Source organism: Oxyura jamaicensis, chromosome 1 (assembly GCF_011077185.1).
Source record: "Oxyura jamaicensis isolate SHBP4307 breed ruddy duck chromosome 1, BPBGC_Ojam_1.0, whole genome shotgun sequence".
Classification (NCBI taxonomy): domain Eukaryota; kingdom Metazoa; phylum Chordata; class Aves; order Anseriformes; family Anatidae; genus Oxyura; species Oxyura jamaicensis.
Genome location: NC_048893.1, coordinates 194,429,278 through 194,449,940, shown reverse-complemented (window position 1 = coordinate 194,449,940; position 20,663 = coordinate 194,429,278). Strand labels below are relative to the sequence as shown.

General features: G+C 40.8%; 1 protein-coding gene across 10 annotated transcripts in view; it reads left to right on the top strand.

Moving 5' to 3' along the window:
- Positions 1-20,663, top strand: part of FAT3 (FAT atypical cadherin 3) — a 417,502-nt gene that overhangs the window by 354,800 nt on the left and 42,039 nt on the right. For all 10 annotated transcript variants that reach the window (XM_035328942.1, XM_035328925.1, XM_035328935.1 and 7 more), the window contains 6 exons: positions 4,075-4,464; positions 7,575-7,789; positions 8,393-8,530; positions 11,162-11,305; positions 11,857-12,054; positions 14,559-15,357. In XM_035328942.1, the coding sequence (XP_035184833.1) occupies positions 4,075-4,464; positions 7,575-7,789; positions 8,393-8,530; positions 11,162-11,305; positions 11,857-12,054; positions 14,559-15,357 (1,884 nt within the window). The remainder of the gene's footprint in view (positions 1-4,074; positions 4,465-7,574; positions 7,790-8,392; positions 8,531-11,161; positions 11,306-11,856; positions 12,055-14,558; positions 15,358-20,663) is intronic.

Sequence of the window (20,663 nt, the reverse complement as noted above, 5' to 3'; positions counted from 1 at the left end):
TGCTATCCTTATACTTTGTCATTCCCATGAATTTCTTTTATTTTTGAGATTCCAAGATATTATTAACGGCATGGAGTCAGAGAACTAGATGCATGACAAACAGAAAGAATTGTACCTCCTGGATTATTTTGATTGAATAAGGCCTGTGTTTGAATTGGGCCACTGAAACATACATATTTATGTCTATGTGTGTATATATATATGCCTAGATGCATACATACATATACATATATATGCATTCTCCTGCTACAGACCACTATTTCAGCATAGTGCAAAATTGCCCAGTATTGTCAGATGCAGTGTTACTGCAGACAGCATAACTCTAAATTAGGTGTATCCAAATGGTGTTTACACCTCCAATTACTTCATAGCCTGTCTTCACTTTGAAAACATAATCAAGCTTATGCCTGATAATCATGAAGAAGTGAAGCACTCAGGATCACTGATGGAAACAACGTGCATATGCCCAGACCCTAGACTACATAAATCCCTGCTAGAAAAGAGGAGGAGAGTGAGCCAGCCAGCAAGACCTCATCTCCCCACCCAAGAAGACAATACCCAACACAGATGAACCAGAAAACTCCTTTTGGAGTTAAGGCTGTTGTTTCTTCACAGAAAAGGAACTACACAGTGAAAGCGTGTCTCAGTAGCAGTGTTATGGATTGAACTTGGCTAGATTCTCTGCTTAAATTGTAAAAATCACTTGAAAGTTATTCTACAGTTCAGCAAGGTACTTCTGTCAAGATTCCCCTCTCTTTCATCTCAACATGATGAAGAATTATAAAATATAGTTCAGTATTTGTCATCTTTGTTAATGAAGTTAACAAAGTTGTTAACTTGTTTGTTGTTAATGAAGCTGTGGACTTTTAACTACCAGTAACTGGTGTTGTAATTAACATTTAATTAATCACAAAATGCAATAGGTGCCACTGTTAACAATCACAACATGAAAGACAGAGGAAAGAGGAGGTACAATAAATAATCAGGTAAAATGTCTAAAATTAACTGTGGATTTGATAAGCAGTAACAATTTTTACAGCTCTCTTTCTGGACATTTTTTCTGTTTTACTTCTTGTTTATTTTTAATGCTTGCCGTTATTTTTCTTTCCCAAGGTTTTTAAAATGTAAGTGAGCAGACTACAAAGTTAAGCCTCACTTTCCACAGATAAACAAGAATGAGTGGGCTAGCTGTGCTTGGGGAAAAACATTAAATAATGAGTTCAAGTGACAGATGAAAACTAGAGAGGAGTAACACACTATATAAGCTCTTGAATATGTATAAATTTCAAATTGTGTGTGATGCGGTCAGCAGGTAATGCCCACTGCAGAGTCTCACTGTTGTATGGGGATTGTGCCTGTTGTATTAATGCTCATCCTTTTACTGATGTTCATCTGGATCAGCCTGTGTTGTAACTCCACTACTTTCAATTGACTTAGACAAGGAGCAATTTGATATTTCTTAATTATGAAGAGAGAGATTTTATTTCCCTGTTTCTATTTAAAGCAGTAATGACATAGAAGATCCTATTATATGACATTCAGTACGTGTTCCTTTGTTTTAATACAGAAGAAAACCAGAAAAATCCCTACTGAAGGATGGCATTTGAGGTACTAGATGGCTGTTGTACAAGCTCTTCACACCAGAGATTCGGCAAAGGGCAATATTCTATCATATGCTAATACAGGTTTAAATGTAAAATGTGCTAGCTTTTACCTTTATTTTAAAAATATGCTGCAATCCTCTTACAGGAATTGTAATTCCTGCAAAGCTTTCCATGTTCAAATAGCTTATGGTTGTGATTGGCACCTTAGAAATCTGAGAAGTTTAAGTGAATAAGTGAATAGACAGAACACAGTTTGCAAACATTAATCCCCCAACAGCTGTGGCCAAGCAGTGTGGGAGGATTGCTTTCTTTACCAATCCAGGAACCATGGTGTTGGAGCAGTTGTTTCCTTTCCAGAGAAAATAAAAAGTCTTTATAATCACAGAAGAGTCTACCACTGTCTCCACAGCAGGGCTGGCATTGACATGAACTGGTGGACACTTCTGTCTAGGCAAATGGTATCCCTGAGCACTCAAGTATTTTGGATTTCAGTGGAAATAACTCTCTACCTCATCCTTGCCTCCTGCCCATTTAGTCATTTAGTTTCCTAAAGTTGAGATGTGTGTGTAAGTTGGCAGTTCAACTGCATGCTCTGAATCAGGCAAAATCCACTTTTCCAGCATCCCTTGGGATCAATTATAATTAACAGCTCATTAACTGTTCTGGTCAGGTCTGTCCCTGTGGAAGTTAGAGGAGGATTTGTAGCAGAAGATCCTTCCAGAAATGCAGACACATCTCCAGCCGTTCAGACCTTCAGAACCTTCCACTCTCCAGAGGGTTTTATTCCTTCATTTCGGTCACCTTAGTTGATTGTCAGGTGACAGCACATTTCAACAAGTTTGTGAGGCTAAGTGAAGATATGAGCATGGTCTCCATCAGGCTGCAGGGTGTTCAGGGTCTAGGTGTTCCAACACACACAAGAGTCTCCAACTAGCTTGTGTGCTGAGCTCAATTCTTCATGTGTAAGACAGAAGTACAGAAGTAGCTCCTCGTCTGCCTCACATGCTTTGCTGAAGGAGAGCTTCTCTGCAGTTTTTACATTTGTGATGCTGTGGGGAAAAAAAAAAAAAAAAAAAAAAAAAATCTGGTTCATTACAATATTGGCATTTAAACTTTTCTTAGTTCTAAAGATATTTGAACGTTTGAAATATACTCTGGTGTCTCAAGCACTGTGTAAAAACTTAATTCCCTTAGGAGGCCAAACAGTAATTCCTAATGCTATCTGAGTAGGGTCGGGGACTTTGTAGTTGCTCTAGCTTTTATGTGAGCATGGTTGAAGAAAAGAGTCTCCCAGCTCCCCCTTGTGTGGATGCTCTACTCCTGCTACGTCAAGCAGAAAACAAATGTGATTTGTGCTGCTTTTGATCAGTCATTTCTACAACGCTTTGCTGCTGGAAAGCAGAATAATACTGTCACAAATTTAAAATTAACAAAATATGCCTAGAAGGGATTGGTAGCTCTTGTTCATCTGAATAATGTCAGGCTTGTAAGGTCTGTTCTCCAGCAAAAAGGGCAGCAAATGCTCAAGTGAGAGATGTTAAAACAAAGACATTCCAGTTTAGTGGATCTTTGTGTTTTATTTACAATCTTTTAGCATGGAACCCATGACCAAAGCACAGAAGCAAGCAGCATCAAGGGAGCTTGAGTGAGGTTGCGTTTGTGTTCACATTTAATGAGATTTGAAATGGCTATCCCCCTGTAGTACAGCAAACAACCAAGTCAGTACCTTCCCCTCAGGCCTTATTACTAGCAACTTTAGCATGGATCTACCTATTCAGCAGCTGGGTGGATAACTGTTATGTATTGGGAAATACGGGCAGGGTTTGAAAAACATGGGCTATTGTACAATTCAATTTTTGCTCTCAAACTGAGGGAGTGGGGGACTTCCCTTTCTAAAATGTCCATGTTCTTGCCAGAGCTGTTTGGTGAAGCTTTTGTCTAAAAGGTATCGTGTTATGGTAATACTTTGTTTCTCACAACAGGAATCAAGGCAGCACTGGTAGCAAGTACATTCTGTGCCACCTGATATCTTTTATGTGTTTAGTTTTCCCTTAAATACATTTCTATTCCTTCTGGATGTGCTCTGAGACATTTCCATTTTCAGTATTCTGCCTGTCTTATCTAAATCACTTGTAAGCTTTTTTTGGGCAAGGAACAACCTGGATACTGCTTTCAGGTTTCATTACGCAGCACTTCTGCAAAGTGATCATTTTAAAAAGTATCATGATGAGGGTCAAGTCATCCACAGAGATCTGACATGTCAGAAGAGCGTGTCCTGATCTCCCAACCCTTCAGCAATGCTGTACCTTCAAGTACTCTTACCTCCATGTGCTCCACAGCAATTGGAAATGATGAGTGTGATAGCAGATTTTGATTAGGTTTTCCATTAGGTGCTTAGAGGGAGGATTTTGCTTTTTTTTTTATTATTTTTTATTTCACATTATCATTTTCACATCTGCTTCTCTTTTAGGTGTGAACAGAAAAGTTACCTATTCCCTCGCAGACTCGGCAGATGGTTACTTCTCAGTTGACCGCTCATCAGGGATCATTATTTTGGAGCATCCACTTGATAGAGAGCTTCAGTCATCCTATAACATCAGTGTAAAGGCCTCAGATCAGAGCATTGTGCTGACCTTGTCCTCGTTTGCTACTGTTACCATTACAGTGCTAGATATTAATGACAATCCCCCTGTCTTTGAAAGAAGAGATTATCTTGTTACTGTACCTGAAGACACTTCACCTGGCACTGAAGTCCTCTCCGTTTTTGCTACAAGCCAGGACATTGGGACTAATGCTGAGATTACCTATCTCATCAGATCTGGGAATGAGAAGGGGAAGTTCAGGATTAACTCAAAAACAGGTTTGTAAACTGGCTCTTACTTGTAATACAACATGAAAGCATCGGAAAAAAAATGTGAGTGCTTTGGAGAAACCTCCTGGACCATAAAAAAAAAGTTCCAAGGACAGAGACTCAGAGCTTGTCAATGTGAAATTAGTTGTACAGTTAGAAACCAATGTTATGTTGGATGTGGATGTAAATTACAGTCCCACTCAGTTGCCCTGACTTGAGTGGAAAATGGCTTTCTCCATTAGTATTTCTGTTGAAGTCAGCGTAGTTGTGACAGCCCATTAGCCAAACTCTGCAACCCTTTCAGTAATGAACACTTGTGATGTTTAACTGCCTATCAGCTGAGTAAAGCCTCAAAGATCTGGACCTCATCAAGCATCAGACAGTGCTATCAGCACCAAATAGCTGGCAGTCCTACCTTGCCAGGCAGTGACTGCACCATTTGTACAACTCTGTGTAGCTTCACTGGCTTAAAATCACAGAATGGCTTGGGTTGGAAGGGATCTTAAAGCCCATCTAAGCCCAACCCCCTGCCATGGGCAGGGACACCTCCCACCAGACCAGGTTGCCCAAAGCCCCATCCAGCCTGGCCTTGAACACCTCCAGGGATGGGGCATCCACAGCTTCTCTGGGCAACCTGTGCCAGGGCCTCACCACCCGCTGAGTAAAGAATTTCCTCTTTATATCTAATATAAATCTGCCCTCTTTTAGTTTAAAACATTTCCCCCTTGTCCTGTCATTATCTGATTGAGCAAAGAGTTGCTCTCCATTTTTTGTTCCTAATTTGTCTTGTCTGAGAGTTAACTTCAGCCATTCTGGTTTGGGTTTTTTTTGGTTGTACATCACTGAGGTGGTTTCACACTGATGAGCAGCTCCGCACCACTACACTGCTATCTCAGTCCTCCTCTTCAAAAGAACAGGGGAAGAAAAGATTAAAAAAGGCTCATGGCTTGAGATATGGACAGGAAGAACACTCACCAAATATTGTCATAGCAAAAAAAAACTCAGTGTAGGGACTTTAATACAATCTTTTGCCTATTGCTAACAGACTAGATCAGCGAGAAGTAAAAGAAAACTACAAACAACTTCCCCCCATCCACCCTATCACAACTCATCCCCCCGAGCAGCACAGGGGAACAGGGAATGGGGGCTGTGGTCAGTCCCTGATGCTTCATCCCCGCCGCTCCTTCATGGTCACTCTCTGCCCCTGCTCCACATGGGGTGATTCTTCTGCACTTCCTGTGGTGGATGCCTTTACTCTTATGCCATTCAGGATGACCAGTGCAAATCTTACACCAGAGATTCCAAGCAGAACAGTCTTGGTTTTGAAAGCTGAAGGTAACACTTATTGGAATGCATCTGTAATAACCAGTAACGTGGAAAATCTCAAAATGATGTATTGTGTCATTTATATTACTGTGTGCAAAAATCTCTCTCCAGTCTCTGCAGAGGCCACTGACTTACATATAAGGGACTTAACATAACATAATTGTGTGTTGTCTCCTATCTTTGTAATGTTGATTAGTGCTAACAAAATTTAAACATAAATACGCCTAGACAGCAATACTTAACTTCACATTTGACAATGAAGCCAAGGAGATAAATCAATAAAAACCCATAATGAAGCTTAATCACACAGGGAAAAAAAAAAAACTATTTATTATTCATTAATGTGTGACAGCTCCATTATTATCGGTTTAGAGGCAGGAGCTGAGTTTCCAGACAGCCGGGTACTGATGTAGCATGCCTGATCAGGGCTTGAAAAATAATGCTTCTCACACCATTTATCAGTGGGGACTCCCTGCTAGCCACTTGGAAGCTTCTCTTCAGGGCTCCTGCTTTCAGCAAGTCATGCTGAAAGGTAGGATTCATTTGGAGAGAGCCCAGACAGGATTAAGAAGAATGATCTGAGGTCTATAAAATGAGGCTTACCAGGAAAAACTAAAAGAATTGCTGTTATTCAAGCTAGGAAAGAGAAGACATGCTGATAGTATTGAAAGTACTTACCTATGTAAAAGTACCCATGAAGAGGAGGGGAATAAACTATTCTCTGTGTCCACTCATGAGAAAAGAAATTTTGAATTGGTTTAAATTGCATTTGGATTGTTTCAGTTAAATGCTAGAAAGAAATTCCTAGCTGTAATGATTATTAAGTACTTGAGTACATGTCCTAAGAAGAACAGGAAAGTGATGTTGTTGGAGTTTTTTAAGAACATTAGAAATGAGTACCTACAAAAATGACTAGGTTTAGCTGACCTTTGCTGTATAGCAGTTGGACTAAATGACCTTTAAGCCCTGCACATCCCTTCTCCTGATGAGTCTATACTGAAAAGGATTTGGCTTGCCAAGGTTAGGGATTTGCTTTTAAGTGTTTCCTGCCATGCCCAGTATTACCTCCTTCAAGTCATCACTAGTAATCTGTGCACAACCCGCTCCCCCCTTCTTGACAAAGTTATGGGTACATGGGAGACAAGTAGAGAATGTGCATGAAAAACATTTCTGTGCTAGAAGAGGTCTGGGAGAGAGTGAGTCAAATTAACGGATAATCTTAGTTCTGGTTGTGTGGTGCGGGAACCCAAAATTTTTTAATCTAGTTTAGTGGGGAAGTCCCTGTTTAATCACATAAATGATAGACAACTCATCTCTCAAAGGGATTCATACCACATTTATTAGTATTTAATTCATGAGAAGTTAATTACGTAGGAGTAAATTTCTGCTGATTAGTCAGTGCTGGTTTCCAGAGTCGGCATCCAGTTCTCCCACGAGCTCTGTACATGAGCCCAGGCAAATGGATGGATACGGCCTCCACTTCTCCATCTACAGTACTGGCATAATAAAAGTTATTTTCATGAGAAACCATTAATTACTTCATGTCTTTGAAGGTCCTTTTGGTAGAGGCAACCCAAGTGCAATGGGCGTCATTCTTTAATCAAACAACAGCAGTAGAAAAATGACCAAATATTTTTATTGGACTGGGCAGCGTTAAAGATAGACCAACATGTTTTGTGTTTGTGCAGTGGTGATAAATAGCATGCTGTACTGTTTACTACAGTCAAATCCCTTAATCCACAACAGTATTTGTTTTTTTGCTGTATGTTGACATTTCTTCCCTTGCTTCAAAGGAGCCATTTCCATTTTTGAAGCTTTGGATTATGAATCGTGTAAGGATTTCTACTTAGTAGTGGAAGCAAAAGATGGAGGTACTCCAGCCCTGAGCGCCGTTACGACTGTGAATGTGAATGTGACAGATGTTAATGACAACGCGCCAAAGTTCAGCCAGGTGGTCTACAGTGCAGTTATCAGCGAGGACGCCGCAGTCGGTGATTCTGTTATAATGGTGAGTGAGGCCGCGTGCCATGTTTAGGCAGGATGAGGCCCTCTGTTGCCTTTAGTAAAATACTGCTGCGGTAATTAATAATGGTAACTACTGCATCTTGAAGTACACAAACTGTTCCCTAACCAATGTTCTGCATCTGCTACTGCTTTCCTAATAGCTGCCTGTTTCCCTCCCCCCTCCAAAAAAAATAAAGAAATAGTAGCACCAAATGTTTCTTTTTTCCCCCCTGTATGATGTCACAGAGCAATGGTATGTTTAAGGCATTGTATCTCAGGAGCCAGCTAGAAACAAGTGTGTTTTACTGGACAGACAGAATTCAACTTCCCAGTGAAATACATTGTATTTATGTTATATTTCATTTGTTATATAGCTTGTTGAGATTAAAGCATTTTATATGTTTTAAGGCTAGAATTTTGAAAAGGTCCAAGGAGAGTCTCCGTGGACAAGCTGATTGGCTTGATGCTGTGTAGTGGTGTGCGGTTCAGATGTGACAAGTCTGACAGAATATGGACTTCTACTTTTCGGGTCATTGAGCAGTTAATGGAGCATACAGATGGTTTAATATTTGTTTTGCTAATTTTCACTTTTCTCTCAAAAAAAAAGTTGATAGCAGAAGATCTGGACAGTCCTTCCAATGGCCAGATTCATTTTTCCATAGTGAGTGGTGATCAAGACAATGAATTTTCGGTTGATCCTGGCTTGGGACTCGTGAAAGTTAAAAAGAAATTGGATAGAGAAAGGGTAAGACGCGTGGGATTTCTTAACTTACGATGACTTACAGATGTGTATTGATTTCAACTCTGCTGCTAGCCAGTTGTGAAGAAGCTGTTTTTCATTCTGCAGCAATCAGCTTAAGATGCTCCAGCAGGTCTTTCAAATGTTCTTCCACTTCTTCCCACCCCAGCCCAATTGTATCTCAAGCCAACTGCCCTGAAAGCATTCCCATCCTGCACCAACACAACCTCAGAAGCCGGGTTGGGGAAAAAAGCAACCTTGGATTTTTCCTGTAGTGCCACTGGCAGCTGTTGCTGTGTTAATGAGCTGCCTCCTCTCTCCTGCACGTGCATGCAGCGGTGTATGCAATGGACTGATTACAGCGAGCTGCAGATTGTGGCACCAAGCACAGAGCCGAGACCTCAGCCATTAATTAGTGCTCTGCAAAACATCTCACTGGGGAGGTGATGTTATGCAGTAGCCAGGCTGTACCAAAAGTGAAACAGTGCTTCATTAAACGGCTTCTGCAGCTTTGTTTGCTCACTAGATTATTCATTCAGGGTGATTTATCACCATTTTGCCATAGCTAGCAATTAGCAGCTTTTAGGAAAAGAAAATAAATAAATAAATGAATACAGTTGCCTGTGCTACTAGCAGGGCAGGAGAGTGCCACGCGACTTCAGAAGTCTTGCAACACATGAAGAAATGCACACCTCCTTCCCCCTAGCCATGCGGCTGGGGAAGCTGATTGCTATCCCCAGAATATGGGCTCAGCTGGAAAAGCTCTCTGCTGGAAGCAGAGCTACTGCTTAAAACAGAGGCAAATATATTTTCTGTGTTATCACAAAGGCAGGATTAAATTGCCAGTGGCTGGTGGCAGAATGACTATACTGCAGACCGTCGAGGACAAGGAAGTAATAATGGTTGTGCTTGTTGAATATTTGCTATTAGGTAGTTTTCTTATATGGCACAGGCTTAATTTCATAACATGATTGTGTTTGGTTTCTGCATTTGGCATAGCTGTGAGATATACGCATATATGTCTGCATTCAGACACACTTTCACCCTGACAATCTGTGCGTGTTTAAGGCCAACTCTCAGATCTGCATTCTTCTAAGATTCCCTCAGTTAAAGTGAGCTGTAATATTGTCTTTTCCTTTGCTTGCTTGGCACATTTCCTAGACACAAGTGTCTCTGACCTCGTCAAGGGAAATGATACATGATGCCCCATCTGCTGTAGATCCCCAAAGGCAGTGCTGACTCCCAGGTTTTAGCAGTTAAATAAAGGAAACTCATTTCCAGAGCTCTAATCATGTACAAACCATGGCTGTTGCCATTTGCCTTTCTGGGATATGTGGAAATGAGAACAAACTCACACAAAATTTGGGAAAGATCCCACAAAGGTGTCAATCCTGACTAGCACTAAAAATTAAAGCTTAAAAGGGAAACAAATTATTAATGCTCTGCCTCAGTTTCTAACCTTCCATAGTTACAGGCTTTTCCTCCTGACTCTGTCACTACACACCCAGCAAACTGCACCCTTTCTCCTACTTAAAAACTACCTAAAAAACATTCCCTTTTCACTTATTTTGGTCCCACAGTCCAGAAGAGCCTCCTTGTTTCATACATTTAGCCTGTCCTCTTCCCTTCTACCCAAATGGATTTGATCTTTGTGTCCTTTTGGATTTCCTCCCACCCTAAAAAAAATCATTTGACTTTGCTGCCCTCTATGGGGCCATGTTTTTCCCCTTCCCAGCCCCACGCCGAGGGGCTGGAGTGGGTGTTTTATCTGGCAAGCAGGTCATCCTTTGTTCTCCACCTCTCTGAAGGCTTCACGGGCAGACGTGTCGGCAGCTCTCCCTGGGGAACATGGAGCACTACATGAAGATGGTCGTAAGACAGGAGGCCGACATAAGGATGCAGTTCATAAAATCAAACTGTCATCCATAAACTGTGCATAGATCTCTTCCAAACCATCATATACGCTAACACCTCACGCATGTGCACATCTGTATGTAGAGAGCCCATGGGTGATGCAGCTGGTGGGATGCACTGAACAGCCCACGCTATGATGAGTTGTTTGTGGCTGTTGCAAACAAGCAGGCTCAAAAATTCCCTTATCTTCTACTGAACGATGGATAAGAGCCTGTTGCTACAGAGGATGTGTTGTCCCTGGTGATTCCAAATGTTTTTCAGTGTGTGTAAGCCAACTGTCTGTGAACTTTTGTTGGATCTCCATCACCGTGTCAGAAACACTGTGTCAAATTGAGGCTTCCTCTAATAAGTAACATATACTATCCTGGAAACCACCCATAAGATAAATAAAATCAGGTCACATATCCCAGCTGACATCTAGGCTGACTTTGGATATTATCTGTCATTTGGTTTTTTTGTCTGTCCCTTTGTTTCAGGAATGCATCATCTAGTAAAGTTATTTTAATACAGTGAAGCTGTGTTAGGTTTATTGATAGCCTTATAAAATAGAGTTTGGGACACAGTCTGGCAATAAACAGGCTAATGTTATACAAAGGGCAGGGAAGGTAATGAGGCCAGACATCTTTCCTTAGAATATGGTAGCTGGTGCACTGGATGTAAAGAACATGAGTTTAAATTTAGGACTGCTTTCATGATGATTTAATATTTTCACCTTTTTTGCAGATATCTGGTTATTCATTAGTTATTCAGGCAAGAGACAGTGGCACCCCTCCTTTGTCTTCCTCTGTGACGGTCAACGTGGACATTTCCGATGTGAACGATAACAGCCCTGTATTTACTCCAGCTAACTATACAGCTGTAATTCAAGTAAGTTCATCCTGCACATCAAAACCTTCTCTGACTTTTAAAATGCAAAAGCATTTGGTTTCAGTTAAGCAGCTTTTGATGATTTATCTGCCAAAGATGTATCAAATGATCTTATTTAAAGGAAAGTATAAACACGTCTTTCTTGACTCTTTGGTAAGTTTCTGTTTGCTGAGACTCCTTAACCTCAGCATCTGTGGCACATTTTACTGTTCATCCCTGTTGCACTAGGATATGTACTCTGGCCTCCAAAATTCTGAGCTGGGATGAGTTTGCACTTCTCTGTGTCTTGCTCAGGGTGTGAGATTTAGTGGTTACTTGGTCCTGATCAGAAATGTTACTTGGTCCTGCCACCCAGCAATGTGGTGGGTGCCTCCATCTCTGATACTGGCCCATTGGGGTGCAGCAGTGCCAAATAAATGCCACAGTGAAATGACACCTTGGCCAAAGAGCATTTATTTGTATATTTGTGATGGCAAAATGCAGTGTTTTATCATTGTGATGAGAGGTATCATTTTAATCCTTTTCTTTATATGCTGTGTCTATGTGTAAAGGAAAATAAACCAGTGGGGACAAGCATTTTGCAGCTGGTAGTGACGGACAAAGACTCTTTTCACAATGGCCCCCCTTTTACCTTCACCATCCTCACTGGCAATGAAGAGGAGGAGTTTACACTGGACCCTCATGGCGTCTTGAGATCTGCAGTCATCTTCAAGCACATGGTTGCAACTGAGTATGTGCTCTGTGTGCAGGTATGCCTTGATTTTTTGCATCTGCACAGAAGGAAAGACAACCTTCATAGTGGCAGGTCATGTGTACGTTGCCTGTAAGGGTTGGTTTTAATTGACTTTTTTCTGTAAGTGAATACCATGCATTCCAGTTTATGTGTACACAATATAGTATATTTCCTTTGATGTCCTTAAACCCAATTTTGTATAAATATAAATAGGTAGCCAGCCACCTTTCCAATTTTCTCCGCATGAAATGGATTTTCTGAGCAGCAGCTGTTATGATTTAAGATTTTCATCCTTTTTTTTCTGTAGCTAAGAGAGGAAAATAAGCTAAAAAGCATTATATACATATAAATACACCACAGAACAAGTGACAGCAAAATATTGTTCTAGGAAGGAAAATCACTTCTGCTTTTAAGTTGTAAATTTAATCACAAATTTTTGGAAGCCTACCAAGAATTCATGAAATCACATTTCGAAGGTCAGCTTAGCTTTTAAAGAATGTAAAAAGAAGACATATAACAGTCAAGCTCAAATGTAGCTCTAGAGTCGTTGTTGAGGAACTTTGTAACCAGGGTAATTTAGTTTACCAAAAACTATAAATCCAAGAGTAATTGGACCATGTTTTTAAGGTTTACCAGAGAAAATGTAATAGGGTTCAGTAAATACACAAGTCTTGGGAATGAAGTACACCTTTTCATTGAAATGGGACACGGTCATATCATCTAAGTCTGAAAATGCAGTTTTCCTCAGCTTGCTGTACTGGAGTTAATTTCTCTAAACAGAGCATAACTGCTCCTTTATGAGTACTTTTAATACTGTTTGTAGCAGTAACAACCTCAGCTAGGTACAATTCAAAAAATTTAAGTTCTGTTGCTAATTAACAGTTCATATGAAAGTAATGTTTTACAGGTTTGCTATTTAATATTCTTGCAGCCCATTTTTTGAGCCTTGTAGGAAATATATATATGTGTGTGTGTGTGTGTGTGTGTGTTTCATTCTTACCATGTCCTCATCCTAAAATATCCTCCTTTCAGGACAATTCACTAGCCAAAGTTCCAGTATAGCCAAAATTGGGCATGTAAATTACATTTAAGCAACATCCTCAGCTATATAGATCCAAGTATGTCATATAAATGAAATATTAGCCAGACCACAATCACTGAGATGCACCAAAATATTCAGAAAACCACGCAGTTGGATTGTGAAGGCCCAGTTCCTCCCAGTGTTATTTTCTTTAGGGATTTCTGCAGTGAAATCATATTTTATAGTTTTCTGTTGTGTATAGAACATAGAAATCTTTTTTTTTTTCCATTTATATGTGCCAGATTGCTGCTCCCCCTTTCCACCATCAAATTCCTCCTTTGCGTTATGTTTATTAAAAAGTAATGTTAAAAGTGAAAAAGGAATGGGAAATAATTTCTGCATGTATGCATGTCTGTATGTGTATATGCACATCTACAAAAAATCTTTTCTAAAATTCTCCATCCAGCATGGTTAGAAAGCATGATTTTTAGCGTCTCCAAAGTTACTAATCCTTTCCTGGTAATGTCCATATTAGTACTAACGTCCTGCCTGTTTTTTTTCTTTGTCTGTAAGTCTGCCTCTGCATGTCCAAATACAAAGTTATTTCAATATGTGCTATGTCTGTGCCCAGTGATGTTTCAGCCGTCTGTTCTTCTCTGAAGCAAATGAATGTGTGGAGTGGTTTATCATAATACTGACTTCAGTGAAGCATTTTTCTTAGTGCAGAAAAGGACACTGATTCAAGCTTGCACACCTTTCTGTCAAGATGGCCTTGGTTTTTTTGTCATATTTGCTCTTTTACTCCCTATAAAAAAGTGCAAATGATGCTATCATATGTGCTCTGGGTCATGGAGTTGTCTGTCCAAGTGTAGTGCTCGTCTCATATTTTATCGTTAGGAACAGCACAAGCACCCTATTTCACTTTTGGAGGATGATAAATTTTATTTATTTCAAGCACGGTTTTTGATTGCTTCAGGGAAAGTCACACAGAGTGCTTGAGAAAAACTCTGAACTCCCTTGTATCCACATAAGCTAAGCAAAGTCTGAAAAACTTTGGAGCACACCAAGCAGCACAGAAACTGCTGCTGGTGTTTCACTGGGCTGCAATGTTGTTTCCAGAGCAGAAGGGAGTCCAAACTCCATTTGCTGCAGAATATACCATATTCAAATAGCTCTGTTGTGAAGGGGGCAAGTGATAGCTGTGGGATCCTGGGAACATTTCAGTTTGAGTAATGAGACATAGTGCTGACACATATCTCTCTGCAATCCACTTAGATAAGATATCTGTGCTTCCCTAAAGAGTTTGTAAGTTCCACTGCTAGAAATGACTGAGACATTTCTTTACATATGTATTTTGCAAATGTGTTTGGGAAGTTCTTGAGAGGTCTTCAGAATTACTGATGCTGTGAAAATACATATAGCAAAAAGTTATGGTTGTCAGCTGCATTGTATGTGTGTAATATTTTGTTGGCTTTTTTTTTTTTTTTTAATTACATTAGGCAAAGGACTCTGGGAAGCCTCAGCAGGTTTCCCACACCTACGTTCAGGTGAGGGTTATTGAAGAGAGCATTCACAAACCGACTGCTATTCCACTGGAGATTTTCATTGTCACCATAGAAGATGATTTTCCAGGCGGAGTCATTGGGAAAATTCACGCCACAGATCAGGATGTGTATGACGTCCTCACTTACACACTGAAATCAGAGCAGAAGAGTTTGTTCAAGGTTAACAGCCATGATGGGAAAATCATTGCCCTCGGAGGGCTGGATAATGGCAAGTATGTCCTGAATGTCTCTGTCAGTGATGGCAGGTTCCAGGTACCCATCGACGTCGTGGTCCACGTTGAGCAGTTGCTTCAAGAAATGCTGCAGAACACCGTCACCATTCGCTTTGAGAATGTTTCTCCGGAAGACTTTGTGGGCCTTCACATGCATGGGTTCCGGCGTACCTTGCGAAACGCAGTGCTCTCCCAAAAACAAGACAGCCTACACATCATCAGTATTCAGCCGGTGGCAGGCAACAATCAGCTTGACATGCTGTTTGCAGTTCAGATGCACAACGGTGGTTTCTATAAGCCTGCCTATTTGATTCAGAAGCTTACCAATGCAAGGAGACACTTGGAAAATGTGATTCGTATTTCTGCTATCTTGGAGAAGAATTGCTCTGGACTGGATTGTCAGGAACAACACTGTGAGCAAAGTCTATCTATTGATTCACATTCCCTGATGACCTATAGCACAGCACGAATTAGTTTTGTGTGCCCCCGCTTTTACAGGAATGTGCGCTGCATGTGCAATGGTGAGTATCGCTCCCTCGTCCCCTCCCATCTTTACACATTATGCGATAGGATTGTTTTTATTCCTCTGATGCAGATTAGAAGGGGCATTTCAATTCAGCCCGTTAAAGCACGACTGGCTGATGTATTGTGGGAATTGATTTCTCAGGCTCAGGAAGAATTGTTCGTGTTTACTGATGTAAATGGAAGTTGATGAACTTTGGCCTCTTATGACAAAGACTGCTTTCCTGGAGGCTCCATAATCAGAGCCATCAACAAACTTCCAGGGGAGGGGAAGGAAGGGGAGAGGAAGGGATAAGAGAGGGAGTGATGTGGTTTCCCACTCAGTCTCCACCAACACCAGAATAAAGCTGTCATGTAGTCGTAGTAGAATAGCCTGGTCTGCAGCGGTACACCAGGAATGCCCAAGGAAAAGGACCCATGATCTAAGAAACACAGGTGGAAAGACCTTTTCCAGTTCATTTTTGTAGAGAGGAGCAGAAACCAATGAAATAATTTACTGAGTAAAAGAGAGCAAGCACAAATCCTGACCCTTAATGCTACAGTAGGTGACAAGGTGGTGTTTTTTTTTTTCTGGGTTTCAGACTGTTCCACATTTTGGCAGAGATTTTGCATGGGTATATATGACAAATAGACTCGAGAGCCAATCTTCCTTATGATTCTGTACTTGGAGTACAACACCTCAGGCAGTTATAATAATAGTTCTGTTTCTTTTGTTTGCCAAGCTATTTGCTCCTCATTCCACTTCATTTAAGAGCAGAGAAAAAAGCTGCTGTAAAATCAATACATCTAAGTCTCCCTCATCTTAAGCACACATGCGGGGACACACACACACAATTGTACAAGAATTCAGTGGCTGTGTCTCTCGATAGCCAACCTTTGTCTCTGCAGCAGTCAGCAGGACTTCATGTCACACCATCAACTTCAGTGGGAATGAAAATAGGCCTCAATGCATAAAACTTAACCAGAAAGTATTGTGTCCTGCAGCATATGAATAGTAATGCCTTAGGAGTTCAGCTCTGTAAAAATACCAGAATTCTCTATCTGCGGTGTTTTCATGTAGTCAAGAGCAGACTGTTTGGTCAATTTTTAAGTAATAGCATTATAGGTTCTGAACAGATACATCTATTATAACAATACTTGGCTTTTTGTTACACATGAAAGGCTCTGGAAAAAAAAAAAAAAAAAAAAAAAAAAAAGGATTTTCACAGGTTTGAAAGGGACAATGCTGCAATACCCTCCAGCTGAGTCCTGGAGCCAATGCAGGAGCATTGTCTGCAAAACACTTTTATATTCTCTAAGCCATAGCTTTGTCTCATTTATGTACCAAGAAATCACAAATCCTCATCTCCATAGGGATGGTGATAGCCCTCACTGTGTCAGAAATTGTTTTTCTGGCAGCCAAGATTTTCACTGTGTATAATTTCATTTCACTACTTATTAAAGTCAGTAATGATGTATATTCCCTTCAGAAACTAATAGTGAGTGGATGTGACCCATAATCTATTAGTTTAGCTCCAAAAAAGGGCTTTACAATACAGAACAGTTCTGATCCAGCAGCTCTCGCTTTTCTCCTTTCTGCTCAGCAAGTTTGCACAAAAAAATCAGCTAGGACAGTGATTTCTAATTTTTTTTTTGTCATGTATCAATCAATCATCAAAATGTTGAGGGGGTATAGAGATAGGACAAGGGGGAATGGTTTTAAACTAAAAGAGGTTTAGATTTAAGAGGAAATTCTTTACTCAGAGGGTGGTAAGGCCCTGGCACAGGCTGCCCAGAGAAGCTGTGGTTGCCCCATCCCTGGAGGTGTTCAAGGTCAGGCTGGATGGGGCTTTGGGCAACCTGGTCTGGTGGGAGGTGTCCCTGCCCATGGCAGGGGGGTCAAAATTAGATGGGCTTTAAGGTCGCTTCCAGCCCAAGCCATTCTATGATTCTAAGTATTGCAGGCTTCCAAAATTACCGTCTGTGGTCCATAGCTTCTGGACCATCTATCAAGGCTATAAAGACTGCTGTTGCAAACAGTTGGTGTAGATATTTCCTGGTCCAGGGAATGTGGGATGGGTCCCACAGCTCCCATTCAAGCTGCTCGGTGCAAATTTCCCACATTGATCCAGAAGCCTTGTCGTGGACTTGTGCATCTCAAGTCCACCATCCAGACGCTAACAGAAATGTGTCCAGAGCTGCTGATTTAAATGTATAGGTCACCAGGTAGGTGATCTGTAGGTGCCTATTACTTGTGCAGAAATAAGAGACCTTGTTAGGAAGTAAAAAAACCTCATGCTTTGCCCTTCACCACATTACTTAATGTGTCGTCCTCTTCTAATATTTTTAATTAAAGGAGCCACAAGAAATGTCTTGCTGTTTAGGTAAATACACAGATACATCACTTTGTTTAGTCCCTTAGGAGGTTAACAGGCTTCTGAGGATATATTAACTAGAGAACTTGAATATGGCACTACTTTCATAAATACTAAGGTCTAGGCCCAGTAAGAGTTAGAAAAATCCAAATAATTCCTTTGATCAGAAAAATCCAAATATTTCCTTTGATCCTTTGTACACGGACATAAATGCAGCAAACCAGAAAAAAGAGCACAGAATAGCAGAATAAATCTATCATACCTCTTTTTACAAGACAGCATTAGCAAGATACTATCAATACAATAAAAGTATTATACTTCCTTTGTTACTAGGATAGTTTAATGACCAGTCCAGTAAATATTAATAGCTTGAAATATGACAAGCCCATTAAAATATCGCATATGTTTTCAGTGGTCTGATTCAATTATGACCCAGAAAGCTTGAGTTTGAGCTAATTCACTTGTTCTTGAAATATGTATCATACTTGGAGTGTTTTTCCCACTGGCAGATGTCACAGATATGCACAATTTATGCATGCCAGCTGTGCATAACTTACCTAGATTACCTTTGTGAGCAAACGGAGTTATCTAACATAAAAATGCAGGGAGACTGTAAAGCAGGCAATGTGTGAACTTCTAAGGATCAGCAGCTCAGTTCTGGAAGGATAAGTTCGAAAGTTCAGCTATATCAATCTAAGCCTTTAAAATCAATAAAATTGAATGATTTTTTTTTTTTTTTTTCCCAGTAACAGACTGTCTCCTTAGATTTCTGGCCCTTCTGCTTGTGTTTATATGAAAAATATAGCAACAAACTGGGGTTTGTTTCAGTGGGGCTACAGGGGCTATGCAATTGCCAATCTCCCATCACATGATGTAAGGCATGCAAACATCTGTCAGTGCTTGTAGGAAATAAAGATAGGAGGACCAGAATAAATATATATAATAAATAGTTCTCATGACATTCTCATTTTTCAGAAGCAGAAATCTATTTCACTTTTTCTTTTTTTTTTTTCTTTTTTTTTTTTTTTTTCATGTGGCAAAGTAATTCTTTTGTGTTAAGACAAAGATGCAGGAAGGAAGCAGGGTTCTTTGGGTCTGCTTTGCTATAGTGGATGGATCTGTGTTATAACCTTACAAAAGTGAGGTTACATTAATATGGGAGAAGACTTGATTGAAATTATCTTGACAAATGTGGGTATATATCTACATGTGAGCTGGTCACTCCAGGCCTCATTTCCAGACAGTGGAAAGAATGAGGTATTTTTAATGATGTGATACATCTCTCCCTGGATGTCTAAAATCAGTCGGATGAATCATGCCCTAAAGTTAGATGAGATGAATTCCATTTCAAGTGTTTAATATGGTTCTGGCTTAATAGTTTGAAAGATTTTTTCTAATAGACCCAGAAGTGTTCAGCGAAAGTGCGGACACTCACATCTATGTTATTTAATCAAGTGAATAGCAGTCTTGGACCACTCGTGAAACCAGGCAATTCAGACTTTATGAAGCCACTTCTAGCATTTTGTGAATGTTCTCACAAAAGGAAATCATAGACTGTGATGCATTATAAGATCTGCTATTTATCTAGGACCTTATCTTAAATGGTGGTCTGTTCCTCAGTTCCTCAGTGCACACAACACCTCTTAAAGAGTCCTCTATGTTTTGCAGTACTGGGCATAAGGAACCCAAATTCTTGTCTGTACAACTCCAGTCCTAATACCAGGATCCCAAACAACCTCTGCTCTTCCCATTTCCAGAAAGCTCACACATACTAGTGCCTCTTGACTTGTCCTGTCAAGAGAACCAGGAAAAGTAAAGGAAAAGGTGTCTTGTCTATGCTTGGGAACAAAGAACTGCAGATAAATTTGATAGATTTAATTAAATTGGTTGCAGTCCTTTTAACATTGTGCTTGTGTAAGGGGAGATGTTTCTCCCTGAGAATATTCCCTATTTTAAGACCTATGCTGAGAATGCAGGATTTCATATGAAACCCAGGAGAGCTGAAGCATGGAGTGGGGACCTGACTGTAGAATCAGGGAGAGTGGAAATTGTTGTCTGTCACCTACGTCTTCAGGGAAGCTGTTACCAAGTAGTGGATGCGGTAGGTCAAACCTCCATTCTTCTAAAACTGGAAGAGAAACTGATTCATTGGGACATACTGTGCATTAGGACATACTTAGGACATACTGTGAGTGTTTTCTGGGGGCTCTCAAGCTAACTCAGGTTTGGCCTGTGCGGAACCAAGCGGTATATGCATTTATATGCATACTGTAATCATTGCTTACAATACCTGGTCACTGTGCTCCAAAAATAAAAACAAATTGAAGCTAACCAAGCAAAGTCTTCTTCAACAGAAGGTAACCAAGTCAACCCAAGTATCATGGACTGACTGTCTTCCCTCCCCACTTGTGGTAGTTTCACACCACAGCAGCAAAACTCCATCATGCCACTCTCTCACTTCCCTTCCTTAAAGGGAAAGAGGAAGAAAATATGATGATAAAAAAAAATAAAAGCTCATGACTTGAAAGACGGACAGGGAGATCACTCACCAATTACCATCACGAGCGAAACATACTCAGCATAGGGAGATTAATATAATCTATTGCCTATTACTAACAGATTAGAGCAGTGAGAACTAAAAGCAACTAAAATCACCTTCCCCCCCATCCACCCTCTTCCACTTCCTCCCCCCAGGTGGCACAGGGGAATGGGGAATGGGGGCTGCGGTCAGTCCCTGACACTTCGTCTCCGTCTCCGCCGCTCCTTCAGGGTCCCTCTCTGCCCCTGCTCCCCGTGGGGTCCCTCCCACGGGATGCCGTCCTTCCCCAGCTGAGCCTGCGGGGGCTGCCCACAGGCTGCAGCTCTTCAGGAACTGCTCCCACACGGCTCCGTCCCACGGGGTCCATCCCCCAGGAGCAAACTGCTCCAGCACGGGTCCCCCACGGGCGGCA